This window comes from Sminthopsis crassicaudata, chromosome 3 (assembly GCF_048593235.1).
Source record: "Sminthopsis crassicaudata isolate SCR6 chromosome 3, ASM4859323v1, whole genome shotgun sequence".
NCBI classification, from domain to species: Eukaryota; Metazoa; Chordata; class Mammalia; order Dasyuromorphia; family Dasyuridae; genus Sminthopsis; species Sminthopsis crassicaudata.
In genome coordinates, this window is record NC_133619.1 from 645,887,583 (window position 1) to 645,903,286 (window position 15,704).

General features: G+C 39.1%; 1 protein-coding gene across 3 annotated transcripts; it reads left to right on the top strand.

Moving 5' to 3' along the window:
• Positions 1-798: 798 nt before the first annotated feature.
• On the top strand, positions 799-15,429 carry LOC141564994 (uncharacterized). Of its 3 annotated transcripts, XM_074307926.1 has the most exons (5): positions 810-990; positions 8,265-8,474; positions 9,102-9,228; positions 10,206-10,274; positions 12,948-15,429. In XM_074307926.1, the coding sequence occupies exons 2-5, from the start codon at positions 8,376-8,378 to the stop codon at positions 14,786-14,788; spliced, it is 2,136 nt and encodes a 711-aa protein (XP_074164027.1). In that variant the 5' UTR covers positions 810-990; positions 8,265-8,375; the 3' UTR covers positions 14,789-15,429. The 3 variants fall into 3 exon arrangements, with proteins under 3 accessions (XP_074164028.1, XP_074164029.1, XP_074164027.1); XM_074307927.1 differs by lacking the exon at positions 8,265-8,474 and having other exon boundaries at positions 799-990; XM_074307928.1 differs by lacking the exon at positions 10,206-10,274 and having other exon boundaries at positions 807-990.
• The last annotated feature ends 275 nt before the right edge of the window (positions 15,430-15,704 follow it).

Sequence of the window (15,704 nt, forward strand, 5' to 3'; positions counted from 1 at the left end):
GCTGTGTGACCCTGGGCAAGTCACTTAACCCCAACCTCAGGAAAAACAAAAAAACAAACAAAAAATAGATTAGCATTTTTTATAATGTGGTTTCCCCAAATCCCAATTTAAGATTAGAAACATAACAATAATATAAATAAGATTTTCGTTTTAAAACATGGAGAAAAATGGCCAGTGAAACAATATTTCTGAATTCTCTTCCATAGAAAAAATTACTTGATCCTTCTGACCACTCGACCCTGTGGACATACAGCCTTCAGAGTAGAACGGAGTCATTCTGATCCAGTTATGCTGAATGTTTTTTCCTACACCTCCTGATCATATCACCTCAATGCCAAATTTTCAGTGATCTCCCTGTAGAGGCTCAAGCATCCCTATTATTATAAAGGAAGAGCAAGTCTTTAAGTGAGCCCTCATTCTAATTTAGATTAGGAGAAAATCCAATACAATCTCGATGAACACTTGAAGGTAAATAGAATCCCCAATGTTCCCAAAGTCGACCTCAAATACGGGACCCACTACTTTCTGTTTGGCTGAAGCCCAGGCTTATTCTAGCCACCCTTTCAGCTCCAGAGAGGAAGGAGTGAGCCCCAAAGCTGTGAATGAGAGTGGGAAAAGGAGGCGGCCTGGGGGGAGGAGGCGATCTCCGAGCGGAACAGCCTGATGGGTGGTGATCCAGGTGGAATATGAGCCTTGGGGTGGAGTTTGGAAGTCTGGGAGGAGTCCAGGGTAGACGTTGGGCCTCTCCCGTGGTGAAGACTTTTCACGTGATGGGGGCGGGATTTAGGGCGGGGAAGGAGCTCAGGACCTGACTTCCTGCTCTTGGGCGTCCTAGAAGGATACCGCTCATTTTGGGAAGTCTCTGGTTCTGGCTAAGGTGGAAACTCTTGGGCCCAGGAGAAATCTCCAATGAGCTGCTGGGAAACTGGAACTTTTGGAGCTGAGATCTCTCTGCCTCCTGCAAGGCAGCTCTATAGGGGCAGGTCCCAGGTAGGTCCGTCCACCTCCCGGCATATCTATCCCCGCCTCCCTGCCCACCTCTGAGCTTTTGTTGTTGCCTTTGTCTTTGAGAATGGGGGATCTTCTCTTCAGCAGCAGCAGGAACGTGCTGCTCTACCAGACTCGGTTACAGGACAAGCCCTCCCTTCCCAGCCCCCCCCCCCCCCACTTCCTTCGCCATCCCTGCTTTTCCCACCCCAGTACTTCCCAAACGTCAGGCGTTACCGTTCCCGGATTTATCTCGGATTCACATTTCCCCAATTTCAGACCTTGCCTACAAGGCCCCAGGAGTCCTGCCTTGTTCCTGGATCCCGATTAAAAATGTGGTGCTTCTGCCTTGCGACTTGGGCCCCGGATAGATTCCAAAGTTCTCCCTGCGCTGAGGACCCACTCTGGACGTGGGCCCCAAAACTCCTGCCTGGCTCTGCCTGGCTCCCCCCATCCCCCAGGCTCTTGGGCTGCTGCCCGATCAAACCCCAGGCCTTGGCTCCCTGTGTCCAGGCTCCCTTTAGTCACCAAAGCTCTACCAGGATCCTAGACAACCTCCCCTGCTCCTAGGGAGACCTCAGGGCACAGTCAAGCTGCTTTCCCGGGACTCGTGCCCCCCCCCCCAAAACCTTCTGCCCCTGCAGTGCCCCTGATCTCCCTCCCCTGAGCTGGGTCAGAATTTCTGTCTCCCAGATCTGACCTGGGCTCTCCTTTCCTGCTTCCCTGCCCCCTCCCTCCTCAGGCTAGATCTCACGCTTCCCCTGGTGCCTCCTTCCAGAGCCATCCTTCCATCCCCAGTGTTTGTTTTATAATCACAAGCTTTCTACTTTGTATACATTGTTTCCTCCTGAATTCTGAGAGGAAGGTTACAATGTTACCAGCTCTCCTCCACCCCTTCTTCCCTTTATAATTAGTTATTAGTTCTATTCTTATTTTATTATTCTATTATTAGTATTAGTTCTTCCTCTTGCCCAGTTTTTGTAATTGTTTCCTTTTACCCTTTTCTAACCTGTCACACACATTTTACTCCCAACCTTTAAAACTACTTACAATTATACTGATAACATTTTCTCATATATAAGTAAATAATTGGCCTTAATGAGGGCCTTGGAATTGGTTTTTAATGTTTTCCTTTTTTCTTGATCTTTTATATTAAATTTTCCATTGAATCCTGGTCTTTTTGTTACAAATACATGAAAGTTTTTCAGTTTGTCATATGTCTATTTTCCCCCTCATTCCATACTATATTCCAGATTTCTGGGTAAATTATTCAGGATGCAAGTCCAGGTCTTTTGTTCTCTGAAATTTAATATAACCAAATCCATGGTCTTTTAGAGTCGAAGCTGCTAGATTTTGTGAAATCTTGACTATTTCTGTAATGTCGAAGTTTGTCTTATTTTCTGCTTGGATTGCAGTATTTTCTCCTTAATCTGGGAATTGTAAAATTTTGCTAGAATAAGGTTTCTTTGGGTGATGTCTTCAGTTGGTGAACAGCAGATTTTTTTCTTTCCCCCTTTACCTGTTTGTTCTAGAACTTCAGGGCAATTTTCTTTCATAATTTCTTGAAATATTGTATCCAGATTGTTCTTTAAATAATAACTTTTAGGTAGTCAGCCAATTATTATATAGGCTCACCTTGATCTTTTCTCCAGCTTTTCTAATGAGGTGTTTCAGATTCTCTTCTATGTTTTCTAGTTTAATTATTTTTCGGTGTCATATAATGTAACTCGAGGCCTCTTCTTCAATTCTGTTTTTCAAGAACTTTTTTGTTGCCTCTTACAAATTGATGAACTTGCTTTTCATAATTTCTTGGATTGTTTTCAATTCCCCTCCTAATATTTTCTTGATCTCTTATTTAATTTTGAATTCCTTTTTATGTTCTTGCAGGAACTCCTATTTGGCTTGTTGTGTACCTTTGATGTTACCCTTTGGGATAGGAATGGTTTGTTTTTTTAACCTCACTATTTTTTGAATATTAACCGTGATCTTCTTTTATAGCAAAGTAGCTATTGTGAGGTTCTTTTTCCTTTGCTTATTCATCCTGAATTTTCATTTGGTTTCATTTTATTTTTAGTAACTTATACTAATGATCATTGTTTCAGTCAAGTTTGATTTCTGAGCTCTGGGTCATGCTGGGTAATCCTCAGCTCCTTCTTACTGTTATGTTCTGAATTCTGTCCAGGGACTCAACTTTAGCAACAGTTCTCATGTAAGTCACATACAGAATTCCTCAACTGCTGTCCCAAAAATGTTTTTGCTCCCTAAAGTACTTTCCCAGCAAGTCCTCATTCCTCCTTGTCAACAGCCACAGCCCAGCATAATGTCTGCCCAGCACTGCTAGCCTTTTTGTTTGTGCATACCCTTTTTAATTCAATGTAATCAAAATTGTCCGTTTTGTATGTATTAATATTCTCTACTTCTTCTTTGGCCACAAATGCCTTTCTTCTCCTCAGATCTGAGAGGCAAACTATCCCTTGTTTTCCTAACTTGTTTATAATATCATCTACTATATCTGAATCAAGAACTCATTCTGACCTTATCTGAGTAAAGATTGTTAGGTCTTGGTCAGTGTCTGGTTTCTGCAATACTCAAAAAGCATTACAGCATTAAAGAATTTCTTAATAGGAGCTAATCTGAGACATGACATCTAGTCTAACTTCTACCCAGATGTTAATTTTTTCTAAAAGTCTTTGAAAACTGCCCCTGCAGCCTTTTCTTGAAGTTGTTCAGTGAAGGGAACCCTCTTCCTGTCAAGGCAATCTCTTCCTTATTGGGATAACTCTAGACTTCAGAAAGGTCTTCTTGTTATCAAGCATAAATTGGCCCTCATGGTTCCTAATGCTGCCAGGTATAAGAAATTTATCCTTATACTTCCTTCCTTGTTCCCGCAAATTCTACCTCAGTTAGAGGGAAAAGAAGGGAAAGGAATAATCTATACATACTTACTTTGTGGCAGTACTATACTAAGTTTATAATTATTTTCTCATTTGAGTCCCACATCATATCTGTGAATTTGGTCCTATCATTTTCCTTATTCATAATTGAGGAAACTGAAGTACAGATCTATGAAGAAATAGTGTCTTCATTACTTGGGACATATAGCTGCTAAGAGTATGAGCATGGATTTGAAATCAATCTTTCTTGAGTCCGGTCTCAGGATTTTGAGTACTGCAAGAACAAGTGTCTTTCATTGCTAATAATGGAATTTTTAATTTAAAATAAATTAGGAATGAACAGGGATCAGTGCAATTTCCAGGTGTTTACTATCACAAAGTGTTGCGAGCTGTCGTCTCCAGAAGCTGCTGGATCGCTCTCTGGGAAGAGATCTGCTGTGTCTACTCAAATCTCTCAGACAGATTCTTCTTCCTGTAACGAACCGTTGTCTCCAGGCAGTTGCTGTTAACTCTTGTCCTTAGAAGTGACTTCCCTTCCTGCAGAGAGCTCCGTCAGGCCTGATGTAATGCAGAGAGTCTTCTTCTATCTCTGAGAGTCCTCTTTTATTCTCCCAGAGAATGGGCGTGGGATAATGCAAGGGCTTCTGGGAAGAACCACCCCAGCCAATGAGCTTTCCCCCTCTATCAAGTCAACCTGAGTTCTCACCTTGTAATTGTCCAGAAAACCTCAGTTCTCACTTAGTAATCCTAACAACAAAGAGCCACTTTAGCTTCCCCTCTAAACAACTGATTGTCTTTCCATCTTATATTTACTCACCATTGTCTTTCTCAAGCCTAATTTTGCCCTGTCACTTGATCTTTTCTGCCACTCCCAATCCCATCCAGCTAAAAGTCCCTCTTCTACCCTATCCCAGTTTCCTCACATCTATATATTCAGAAGGCTTCTACATTCTTCTGGATGTATACATTGTTTCCTGTGAAATTCAGAGAGTAAAGTTACAGTAGTACCAGCTCTCCAACCTCCTCCCCATTTGCTTTCTCTGTATTAGTTCTTCTTGCCAAATTTTTATAATTTTTCCCTTTCACCTTTTTCTACCACATCATACACTACTCAGCCCCATTCTTTCAAACTACGTACAGTTATACTGACAACGTTTTCACATCTATAAATAAATAGTTGGTCTTAAGGAATGCTTTAGAACTAATCTTTAATGTTCTCCTTTTTTCCGGGTCTTTTATATTAAATTTTCTTTTTAAAAAAATTTATAATTTTTGAAATTAATCTTATAATTATAACTTCTTTTTGGGGGGCAGCATTTATACGTGGGTAATTTTTTTTTGCAACATTATCCTTTCTACTCATTTCTATTTTGAATTTTCCCCTCCTTCCCTCTCCCCCCTCCCCTAGATGACAGGCAGTGCCATACATGTTAAATATGTTTTAGTATATGCTAGATACAATACATGTGTGCAGAACCAAATTTCTTGTTGCACAGGAAGAATTGGATTCAGAAGGTAAAAATAATTTGGGGAGAAAAACAAAAATGCAAACAGTTTACACTCATTTCCCAGTGTTCTTTCTCTGGGTGTAGCTGGTTCTATCCATCATTGATCAATTGGAACTGAATTAGATCTTCTCTTTCTCAAAGATATCCACTTCCATCAGAATATATCCTCATACAGTATTGTTGTTGATCTGTAATTATCTCCTGGTTCTGCTCATTTCACTCAGCATCAGTTGATGTAAGTCTCTCCAAGCCTTTCTGTATTCATTCTTCTGGTCATTTCTTATAGAACAATAACATTCCACAACATTCATTTATGACAATTTACCCATCCATTCATTTTCCAGTTTCTGGCCACTACAAAGAGGGCTGCCACAAACATTTTGACACATACAGGTCCCTTTCCCTTCTTTAATATTTCTTTGGGATATAAGCCCAGTAAAAGCACTGCTGGATCAAAGGGTATGCACAGTTTGATAACTTTTTGGGTAAATTCCAGATTGTTCTCCACAATGGTTGGATCTGTTCACAACTCCACCAACCATACATCATTGTCCCAGTTTTCCCACATCCCCTCCCAACATTCATCATTATTTTTTCCTGTCATCTTAGCCAATCTGACAGGTGTGCAGTGGTATCTCAGAGTTGTCTTAATTTGCATTTCTCTGATCAATAGTGATTTGGAATACTCTTTCATATGAGTGGAAATAGTTTCAGTTTCATCATCTGAAAATTGTTCATATCCTTTGACCACTTATCAATTGGAGAATGGCTTGATTTCTTATAAATTAGAGTAAGTTCTCTCTATATTTCAGAAATGAGGCCTTTAGCAGAACCTTTAAGTGTAAAAATGTTTTCCCAATTTGTTGCTTCCCTTCTAATTTTGTTTGCATTAGTTTTGTTTCTACAAAAGCTTTTTAATTTGATGTAATCAAATATATTTTATTTTGTGATCAGTAGTGATCTCTAGTTCTTCTTTGGTCACAAATTCCTTCCTCCTCCACAAGTCTGAGAGGTAAACCATCATATGTTCCTCTAATTTATTTATGATCTTTTTCTCTATGCCTAAATCATGGACCCATTTTGATCTTATCTTTGTATATGGTGTTAAGTGTGGGTCCATGCCTACTTTCTGCCCTATTAATTTCCAGTTTTCCCAGCAGTTTTAAATAATGAATTCTTATCCCAAAAGTTGGGATCTTTGGGTTTGTCAAACACTAGATTGTTGTAGTTATTCAGTATTTTGTCCTGTGAACCTAACCTATTCCACTGATCAACTAGTCTATTTCTTAGCCAATACCAAATGGTTTTGGTGACTGCTGCTTTATAATATAGTTTTAGATCAGATATAAGTAGGCCACCTTCATTTGATTTTTTTTCATTAATTCCTTTGAAATTCTCCACCTTTTGTTCTTATGAATTTTGTCATTTTTTCTAGGTCATTAAAATAGTTTCTTGGGAGTCTGATTGGTATAGCACTAAACAAATAGATTAGTTTAGGGAGTATTGTCCTCTTTATTATATTTGCTCGGCCTATCCAAGAGTACTTAATGTCTTTCCAATTATTTAAATCTGACTTTATTTTTGTGGCCGTGATTTGTAATTTTGCTCATATAATTCCTGACTTTTCTTTGATAGATAGATTCCCAAATATTTTATACTATTGACAGTTATTTTGAATGGAATTTCTCTTTGTATCTATTGCTGTTGGATTTTGTTGGTGATGTATAAAAATGCTGAAGATTTATGTGGATTTATTTTGTATCCTGCAACTTTGCTAAAGTTGTGAATTATTTCTAATAGCTTTTTAGTAGAATCTCTAGGGTTCTTTAAGTATACCATTATATCATCTGCAAAGAGTGATAGTTTGGTTTCCTCATTACTGACTCTAATTCCTTTAATCTCTTTCTCGACTCTAATGCTGAGGCTAGTGTTTCTAATACAATATTGAATAGTAATGGTGATAGTGGGCAACCTTGTTTCACTCCTGATCTTACTGGTAAAGGTTCCAGTTTATCCCCATTACATATGATACTTACTGACAGTTTTAAATATATGCTCCTGACTGTTTTATTTATTTATTTATTTATTTTTTTTTTTTAGTGATAGAAAGTTTTTTTATTTTTATATTTAGGTGTTCCCTAGATCAATGAAATCATAAGTCAAATCTATAGTTCTATTTCCACATGTCATTTTCATTGGATTCTATATGCTGAGAGTGATAGGAACTGAGTAAAATGCCATTCCTGCTCTCTAGAACTCTTTCACTCTGGTTAAAAGATTAGTCTTCCTCTATCTCTCTCTCCATTTCTCTCTCTCTCTCTCTCCATCTCTGTCTCTCTCTCTCCATCTCTGCTCCTGACTGTTTTAAAGAATAATCCATTTATTCCTATATTCTCAAGTGTTTTATTAGGTATGGATGTTGGATTTTGTCAAATGCTTTTTCTGCATCTATTGAGATGATCATATGGTTTTTGTTAATTTGGTTATTGAGTCAGTTATGCTAATAGTTTTCCTAATATTGAATCAGCCCTGCATTCCTGGTATAAATCCCACTTGGCCATAGTTTATTATTCTGGAGATGATTTTCTGTAATCTTTTTGCTAATGTTTTATTTAAGATTTTTACATCAATATTCATTAGGGAGATTGGTCTGTAATTTTCTTTCTCTGTTTTCAAACTAGGTATAAGTACCATGTCTGTGTCATAAATGGAATTTGGTAGGACTCCTTCAATCCCTATTTTTTCAAGTAGTTTATATAGCACTGCAGTTAATTGTTCGTTAAATGTTTGGTAGAATTCACATGTAAATCCATCTGGTCCTGGGTATTTTTTCTTAGGGAGTTGGTTAATAGCTTGTTCTATTTCTTTTTCTAAGATGGGACTGTTTAGCCGATTGAAGAGGCTCTGTGTGAATATAGAGGAAATGCAAAGGAGGAAAAATTAGTCCCTGCCCTCAAGAAGCTTCCATTCTATCTTGGAAAACAACATGTCAGCAGCTGAGTCCACACTAGCTGTGTACAGTGTAGATGGGAGACCTTTGCATGGCTGTGCTTCCAAGTATTCCCATCCAGGATGTGACCTTTGGGTAAATCTCTTCTCTTTGCTTCAGTTTGCTTTTGTAAATTGGGCCAGATCCATTAAGAAGTGTGTTATTCTGAAATCTGGAGCATAAAATCTTACAAAAATGAATGTTGAAAACTATCTGTACTTGCATTTGGAAAAATAAAATATTATTGGGGAGGAAGAATAGTGTTTTCATCTGGATAAGATTTAATTTCTGGCCTTTGGAAAATTCACAGGATCTTTTCTCCTCAGTGATAATGGAAATGTTTTAGCTCTACAGCACATAATACTTGCTAGTTTCACACACATACTTGGTGCCATTTTCTTAACATAGCATTGTCTGATTTCACCTCCACAAATCCTCATCTCTGATAGAACCCGTTACTTTCCTGATTACACAGGCAATACCATTTCCTAGTAAGACATTTCTCAATTTTATTCCAACTGAAAATATAAAATGTGTTTCTCTATATTGTACTGGTCTTGGGGGACTTTAGTTTCAGTGCTGGCTCTGAATCCTGTAAGGGCTGTCACCTTTGGGCAGATCCCTCCTGCATGCTTCAGTTCGCTTCTGTAAATTAAGGAGCATTGGATTAAGTCAGTTAAAGTGTGTTTCAACTCTTAAGTCTTCTGGGTCTTGGTGTTTTAGGAGTTGGTGACCTTCAAGGATGTGGCTGTGGACTTCAGCCCTGAGGAGTGGGGTCTGTTGGACCTGGATCAGAAAGAGCTGCACAAGGAGGTCATGCTGGAGAATGCTGAGAACTTGCTCTCTGTGGGTAAGGAGCACTTCCCTTGGAACTCTGGAACTGCCATCAACAGGAGTGTCGCCATCCCCTCCCTAGGGTGCAGAGTTTCAGGTTTTTATCAGTTCTTAGAAAGGCCAAAGGGCTGCCTCCTGTCCCCAAGAGACAGGATCCTCCTGCTGCCTATTCTTCTATGAGTTGTCTTTACATTGTAGGTTGAGAATCCGGCAGTAGTGTCTGCAAACCTTCTGAAAACTGGTCCTGCCCCTTTTCACTGAATATGGGATAGGAGGAAGAACCCTTTTTCTCTTGGGGGGAACCATTTTATCTTTGCGATGTTCTTTTGGGTAAAAAAAAAAAAAAATACATTTTTACCTTGCTGCCCCTGGTATAACTCATAAATCCCCAGCAAGTGGGCCCTTGTTTTTCCTTCATACGTCCCACAAAGGCCTGTATAGATACCATAAAGAAAGGGAAGTTAAGAACTCTTTCCATACATTTGCTGGGTTTCAGGCCTTGTGCACAGAACTTGCTTTATGCACATAATCGCTTTGATCCTCACCAAAACCCTTTGTTTTGGGCTCCATCTTTATCCCCATTTTACAGGTCTGGGGGCAGAGGGGGGTAAAACAAACAGATGAAATTACTTATTCAGAGTCACACAGCCAGGATGTGTGTAAATCCAAATTTGAACTCGGGGTTTCCTGACTGCAGGCCTGATGCTCCCTTCTAAGTTTTACCAGCTCCTTCTAATGTCCAGAAAAATGGAAACTGGGGGATGTGGCCATCCTGCTGGGAAGGAGGCAGCAAAATCAGGAACTTCTGAGTCCAGATTGCTTGCATGGCCTCCTTTTCCCTCTGTCCTGTCCCCTGGCAATAAGCACCTTGAGAACCATCTTTGAGTTGCCCTTGGAACCACCCAGTGGGCCTTGCACCCCTGCCCTGTTCCAATGAAGAATAAATGACAAGTTTCAAGACTCACACCCACTCACTATCTTCCCCTTGCCCAGGACTTCCAGTTCCCAGAGAAGATTTCATCTCCCAAGTGGAGAGAGGAGACCAGATTAATTCCTGTCCTGGTGAGTGAGTTTCAAGTTGGTATCCCAGGAGGCTTTGTCATGTAATGGGCGTTGGGGCAGGAAAACTGGCTTGGGATCCCTTTTCAGACTCTTGGGGTAGTGAGATCCTGAGCACCTCACTGAACCTCTGAACTTCATTCTCTTCATCTATAAAATTAGGCGGTTGGACTTCATGGCCTTTATGTTCCCTTCTAACAAAGAATTAGTGATCCTAGTGGAAGTCTTTCTTGGAAATTTGGGGTTGTCCAATTATTTAACTACCAAAACTATAACTACCAAAGAAAGAGGGCTCAGGCTGTCTAATATGACTTTTTTTTAGATCTTCCTTAAACCAAAAAGCATTTATTTTTACTTTTTTGATATTTATTTAAAACTAAAAATGAAATAGAAAAAGACAGAAAAGAACAATTTTTAAAAATGTTTTATGTTCAGGGAAACATAAGGGAGAATTCAAAATCTATAATAATAAATTTCCATAAACCATAAATGAAAGATATTTTATTTAGAACCATCCATCGCTTTTTGCTTTCTTGTAGTTTTTCTTTTGTTCTCTGTGCACTTTTACTTTATTCTTTCCTCCCCTTTCATCCTCTACCAACTCCCCCACGTAGGCTACAATTAAGCACAGATATATAGGAAAAGTATCAAACTCTGAGGAAAGCTGGCCACAAGCTATAATCAATCATTGGAAGTCTCCTTTCCTGCCTCCTTCCTTCCCTTCCTCTCTTTGCTCTCTCTCCTCTGTTTTCTTCCTTTCTTGCATTTCCTTTTTCTTCTTTCCTTCCTTCCTTCTGTCCACCTAGAATATCATGTATTCTTATCTACAGATGCTCTTAAAAGCATTTCCCTCCTTCCTTCCTTCCTTCCTTCCTCCCTTCCTCCTTCTGTCCACTGTGCCACTTAGCTGCTCCAATTCCTTTCTTAAGGAACACACCTTAAATCAAAATAGGTCTGATTCCATTGACCTCCCATAGATCCCTTTATAAGCCCATTTGGTCTTTGTTTCAGTCCTCATTGACTTAGATTTGAGTGTAAATCGCAATCATTTCTACCTTGGCCAGAAACCCTGAGTTTTTTTCCCAGAGTCATTCATTCATTTCTTTTTATTTATTGAGGTTTTTTTAGCCCAGGTAAGAGAGGAGAATTTTTTTCCTCCATTGCTCCCTAGTTTTAATCACTGGATGGGTGCAGCCTCAGTCACAGAAAACCTGTTGGAGACCTTACCTTAACAAGGCCCAGGTCTCCCCTGGCCATCTGCATCCAGAGGTATCTGCAGTAATTCTGATCTGTACCTGTCCACAGGACAAAGATGGCTCTTGGGGGGAAAGTGAGGCCAGTGACCTTGGGCAGCCCTCCTTCACTTAAATTCAAGGCAGTCACTACATGACTGACAGCTTCCCTTAGGTTAGGAATATGGAGGGAAAGACTCCTGGTTATTCCATAACAGGAACTGGCTCCCTGGCCCCTTGTTATCTTCACTATGGGATTTGTTCATAGGTGAGAGGGAGCAGGAAAGAGACAGATATAAAAACAGATTTGGCCCCTCAGAGGGACCAGCATGCAAGCCATATGATCAGCCCTGGGTGAATTGAATACACACAAAAAAGCTTTAAGAAAGACTTCTAGTGTTGCTAAAGATAAGGATATACATCCTGAAGAGAAGACATCTGAGTGTCATGAATGTGATACAGCTTTTCATGTACTTTCCTCCCTTGCCAATCATCAGAGAAACCATGCTGGTGAAAAACCTCATGAATGTAAGAAACATGGAAAGGCTTTGAGAAAGAAATCTACTCCTGCTAAACAAGAGAGAATCCACACAGAAAAACAATCAATCAATCAATGAATATCAATTAAGCACGTGTTCTGTTATATGCATTAAGCCCTAGGTATACAAAGAGAAGCTATCAAGAAGTTTTAAATCGGGAAAAAAAAATTTGGAGATGGTTTGAAAATAAAAAGCAGTTTATGAAACTTATTCTTAGCTAATCCAGGCAAGAAAAGTGTTTTGTTTTTTTAATGGAAATAAATCATGTTCAACAAACAGAGAGAGGAGAAGGGAAGTTTATGAAGCAAGAGTTGAGGTGGAGAGAATCAAAATCATACTGACAATGATAGTAGTTAACAAGCATATGGTGCCTACTGTGTGCCAAGAGTTTTAAAGTTATTATGTCATTTGATCCTCACAACAACCTGGGAAGCGGTTACAATTATTATCTTTACTCTAGAGAAAAACTGAGGCAAAGAAACACATTCCCAAGAGTGCAGATCTAGGTGGTGTCTGAGATTGAGTTTGAAAGAAGTGACTGGAAGTAAAATGAAGAACATCTGTCTAGTGCAATGGATTGAGAAGCCTCAGTTTCTAGACTTGAGGTCTAATCTCCTGCAGGAATTTGGATCAGGTTACTCAGCCATTCAGACCACATAGCCTGGTTTTTAAATTATGAGAACCTTCACCTTGCCTTTGTCTCAGCTTTGTTATGGGGGTCCAATGTCAATGTATTGTGTGTGGAACTCTGTGTTAATTGAATCACTTTATTGGTGTGATAATAGCATTTAAAAATTAAAAATAAAAAGTTTAAAAACTTTTGCCTGGAGAAATTAAAAGTCAAAGATTTTATTATCAGCCATAATTAGAGGGTATATTGATACATGTGTGTTTGTTTCTTTCAGATGCAGACACATGGTTTGATATGAAGGAGATGGGTGCAAATCTGAAAATGATCTCATGGAAAGACCTTTTTCAATATCGTGAATACAGGGCTATTGTTGCTAAGCAGAAAAGAAGTCACATTGAAGAGGAACATTGTGAATTGAATACACACAAAAAAGCTTTAAGAAAGACTTCTAGTGTTGCTAAAGATAAGGATATACATCCTGAAGAGAAGACATCTGAGTGTCATGAATGTGATACAGCTTTTCATGTACTTTCCTCCCTTGCCAATCATCAGAGAAACCATGCTGGTGAAAAACCTCATGAATGTAAGAAACATGGAAAGGCTTTGAGAAAGAAATCTACTCCTGCTAAACAAGAGAGAATCCACACAGAAAAACAATCTTACATATGTAATCAATGTGGAAAGGATTTCCAATGTTATTCCAACTGGGCTCAACATCAGAGAATCCACACTGGAGAAAAACCTTATGAATGTAATCAGTGTGGAAAGAGTTTCACATACAATTCTAGACTTGCTGTTCATCACAGAATCCACACTGGAGAGAAGCCTTATGAATGTAATGAATGTAGAAAGGCTTTCACAAAGCACTTCTCCCTTCAAGTACATCAGAGAATCCACACTGGAGAGAAGCCTTATAAATGTAATGAATGTGGAAAGACTTTCACATATCATTCCAGTCTTGCTGTCCATCAGAGAATCCACACTGGAGAAAAACCTTATGAATGTAATCAGTGTGGAAAGAACTTCAGATGCAACTCTAAACTTGCTGTCCATCAGAGAATCCACACTGGAGAGAAGCCTTATGAATGTAATGAATGTGGAAAGGCTTTCACAAAACGCTCCTCCCTTGTCATACATCAGAGAAGCCACACTGGAGAGAAGCCTTATGAATGTAATGAATGTGGAAAGGCTTTCACAGATTGCTCCAGTCTTGCTGTCCATCAGAGAATCCACACTGGACATAAGCCTTATGAATGTAATGAATGTGGAAAGACTTTCACACACTGCTCCAGTCTTGCAAAACATCAGCGAATTCACACTGGAGAGAAACCTTATGAATGTAATGAATGTGGAAAAACTTTCACACAGCGTTCCAGTCTTGCTGTCCATAAGAGAATCCACACTGGAGAAAAACCTTATGAATGTAATCAATGTGGAAAGAGTTTCAGATGCAACTCTAAACTTGTTGTCCATCAGAGAATCCACACTGGAGAAAAACCTTATGAATGTAATCAGTGTGGCAAGAATTTCAGATGTAGTTCAGGTCTTGGAAAACATCAGAGAATCCACACTGGAGAGAAACTTTATAAATGTAATGAATGTGGAAAGATTTTCACATCTCACTCCAGTCTTGCTGTCCATCAGAGAATCCACACTATAGAGAAGCCTTATGAATGTAATGAATGTGGAAAGGCTTTCACAGATTGCTCCAGTCTTGCTGTCCATCAGAGAATCCACACTAAAGAAAAACCTTATGAATGTCATCAGTGTGGAAAGAATTTCAGTTGCAGTTCAGGTCTTGGAAAGCATCAGAGAATTCACACTAGAGAGAAGCTTTATAAATGTAATGAATGTGGAAAAACTTTCACATGGCTTGAAAGTCTTCATGAACATCAGAGAATCCACACTGGAGAGAAGCCTTATGAAGGTAATGACTGTGTAAAGGCTTTCACATGGCACAATAGTCTTGGTAAGCATGAGAAAATCCACATTAGACAGAAACCTCATGAATGTGGAAACATTCAGGCAAAACTCAAGTCTTGCTTAACAGAAAGTGCACATTACAGGAAAACTTTTGAGTGTCTAGATCATGGTAAAGTTTTTATTAGATATTAGTCCCTGACTAGACATGGGAGATACTATGCTAGATGTGCAACCTCATTCATATAATTCATGTGAAAAACCATTCAGGCTCACTTCATCCCTGAATTGCCTCCAGAAAATTCCTAGAAGATTAAAATCATGGATAAAGCTATAAAAATGGAGGACAGAGCTTGTTAGTCAGCAGGGATTTTCTGCTTGGGAACAAATTTCCTATGACTTGGCACAGGAAGGTATTTGGCCCAGGTTCATCTCTGAGTTTACATCTCAGGATACTAAGTGGAGAAAAGACTTACAAATGTGCTGAAGGAAGACTTGCCCTTACCTAGAAGATCAAGATAACTATAAATCACAATATTCACACTGGAAAGAAACATAATACAAAATGTATTTGCAGAAAGGCTGGATCTCATCCTTTGTGTAGAAATCTTGCTGCAGATGAAACATGTGAATATAATGAATGAGGGGAAGGCCTCTTCCTACAGCTCAGATCTCATGAGACGTTGCAATTTTATACTTTGTATAAAGGTCAGAAAAAAGATTTGAGTTTTTCTCTGAAATTCCAAGATTGGTGTCCAAAGAAGAGTCTTTATAATGGAAAAAAACCAGTTGTTTTAATCTCCTTTCTCAATAAAAATGATTAAGAGATTTTTTAATCTGACTTATTTTTATTACTTAATTTTCCTCCTCATTCTCTTGCTTATTCCTAAATTCTTTGGCTTAAGTTATGTGTTCCATGCTCTAATTTTCTTTTAAAATATCTCTAAATGTGGCTTAGGTCTACATTTTGACCTTATTTTGCTAAATTGTATCAGATGGGTTCTCTGGGAAGTGAGGCCTTTTCAGAAAGCTGACCTCCCCAGAGGAGTGCCATAGTTTAGGGCTACAGTTCCAGAAAAACTCTCCTCCTTGTACCCTTGCAGTCTTGCAT

What these genes read in the sequence shown, in the direction of transcription:
- LOC141564994 (XM_074307926.1), top strand. Translation starts at nt 8,376, where the DNA reads ATGTCAGCAGCTGAGTCCACACTAGCTGTGTACAGTGTAGATGGGAGA. An exon ending in TGAGAACTTGCTCTCTGTGG is followed by an intron (nt 9,229 to 10,205) that starts GTAAGGAGCACT and finishes CCCCTTGCCCAG; the next exon opens with GACTTCCAGTTCCCAGAGAA. An exon ending in CCAGATTAATTCCTGTCCTG is followed by an intron (nt 10,275 to 12,947) that starts GTGAGTGAGTTT and finishes TGTTTCTTTCAG; the next exon opens with ATGCAGACACATGGTTTGAT.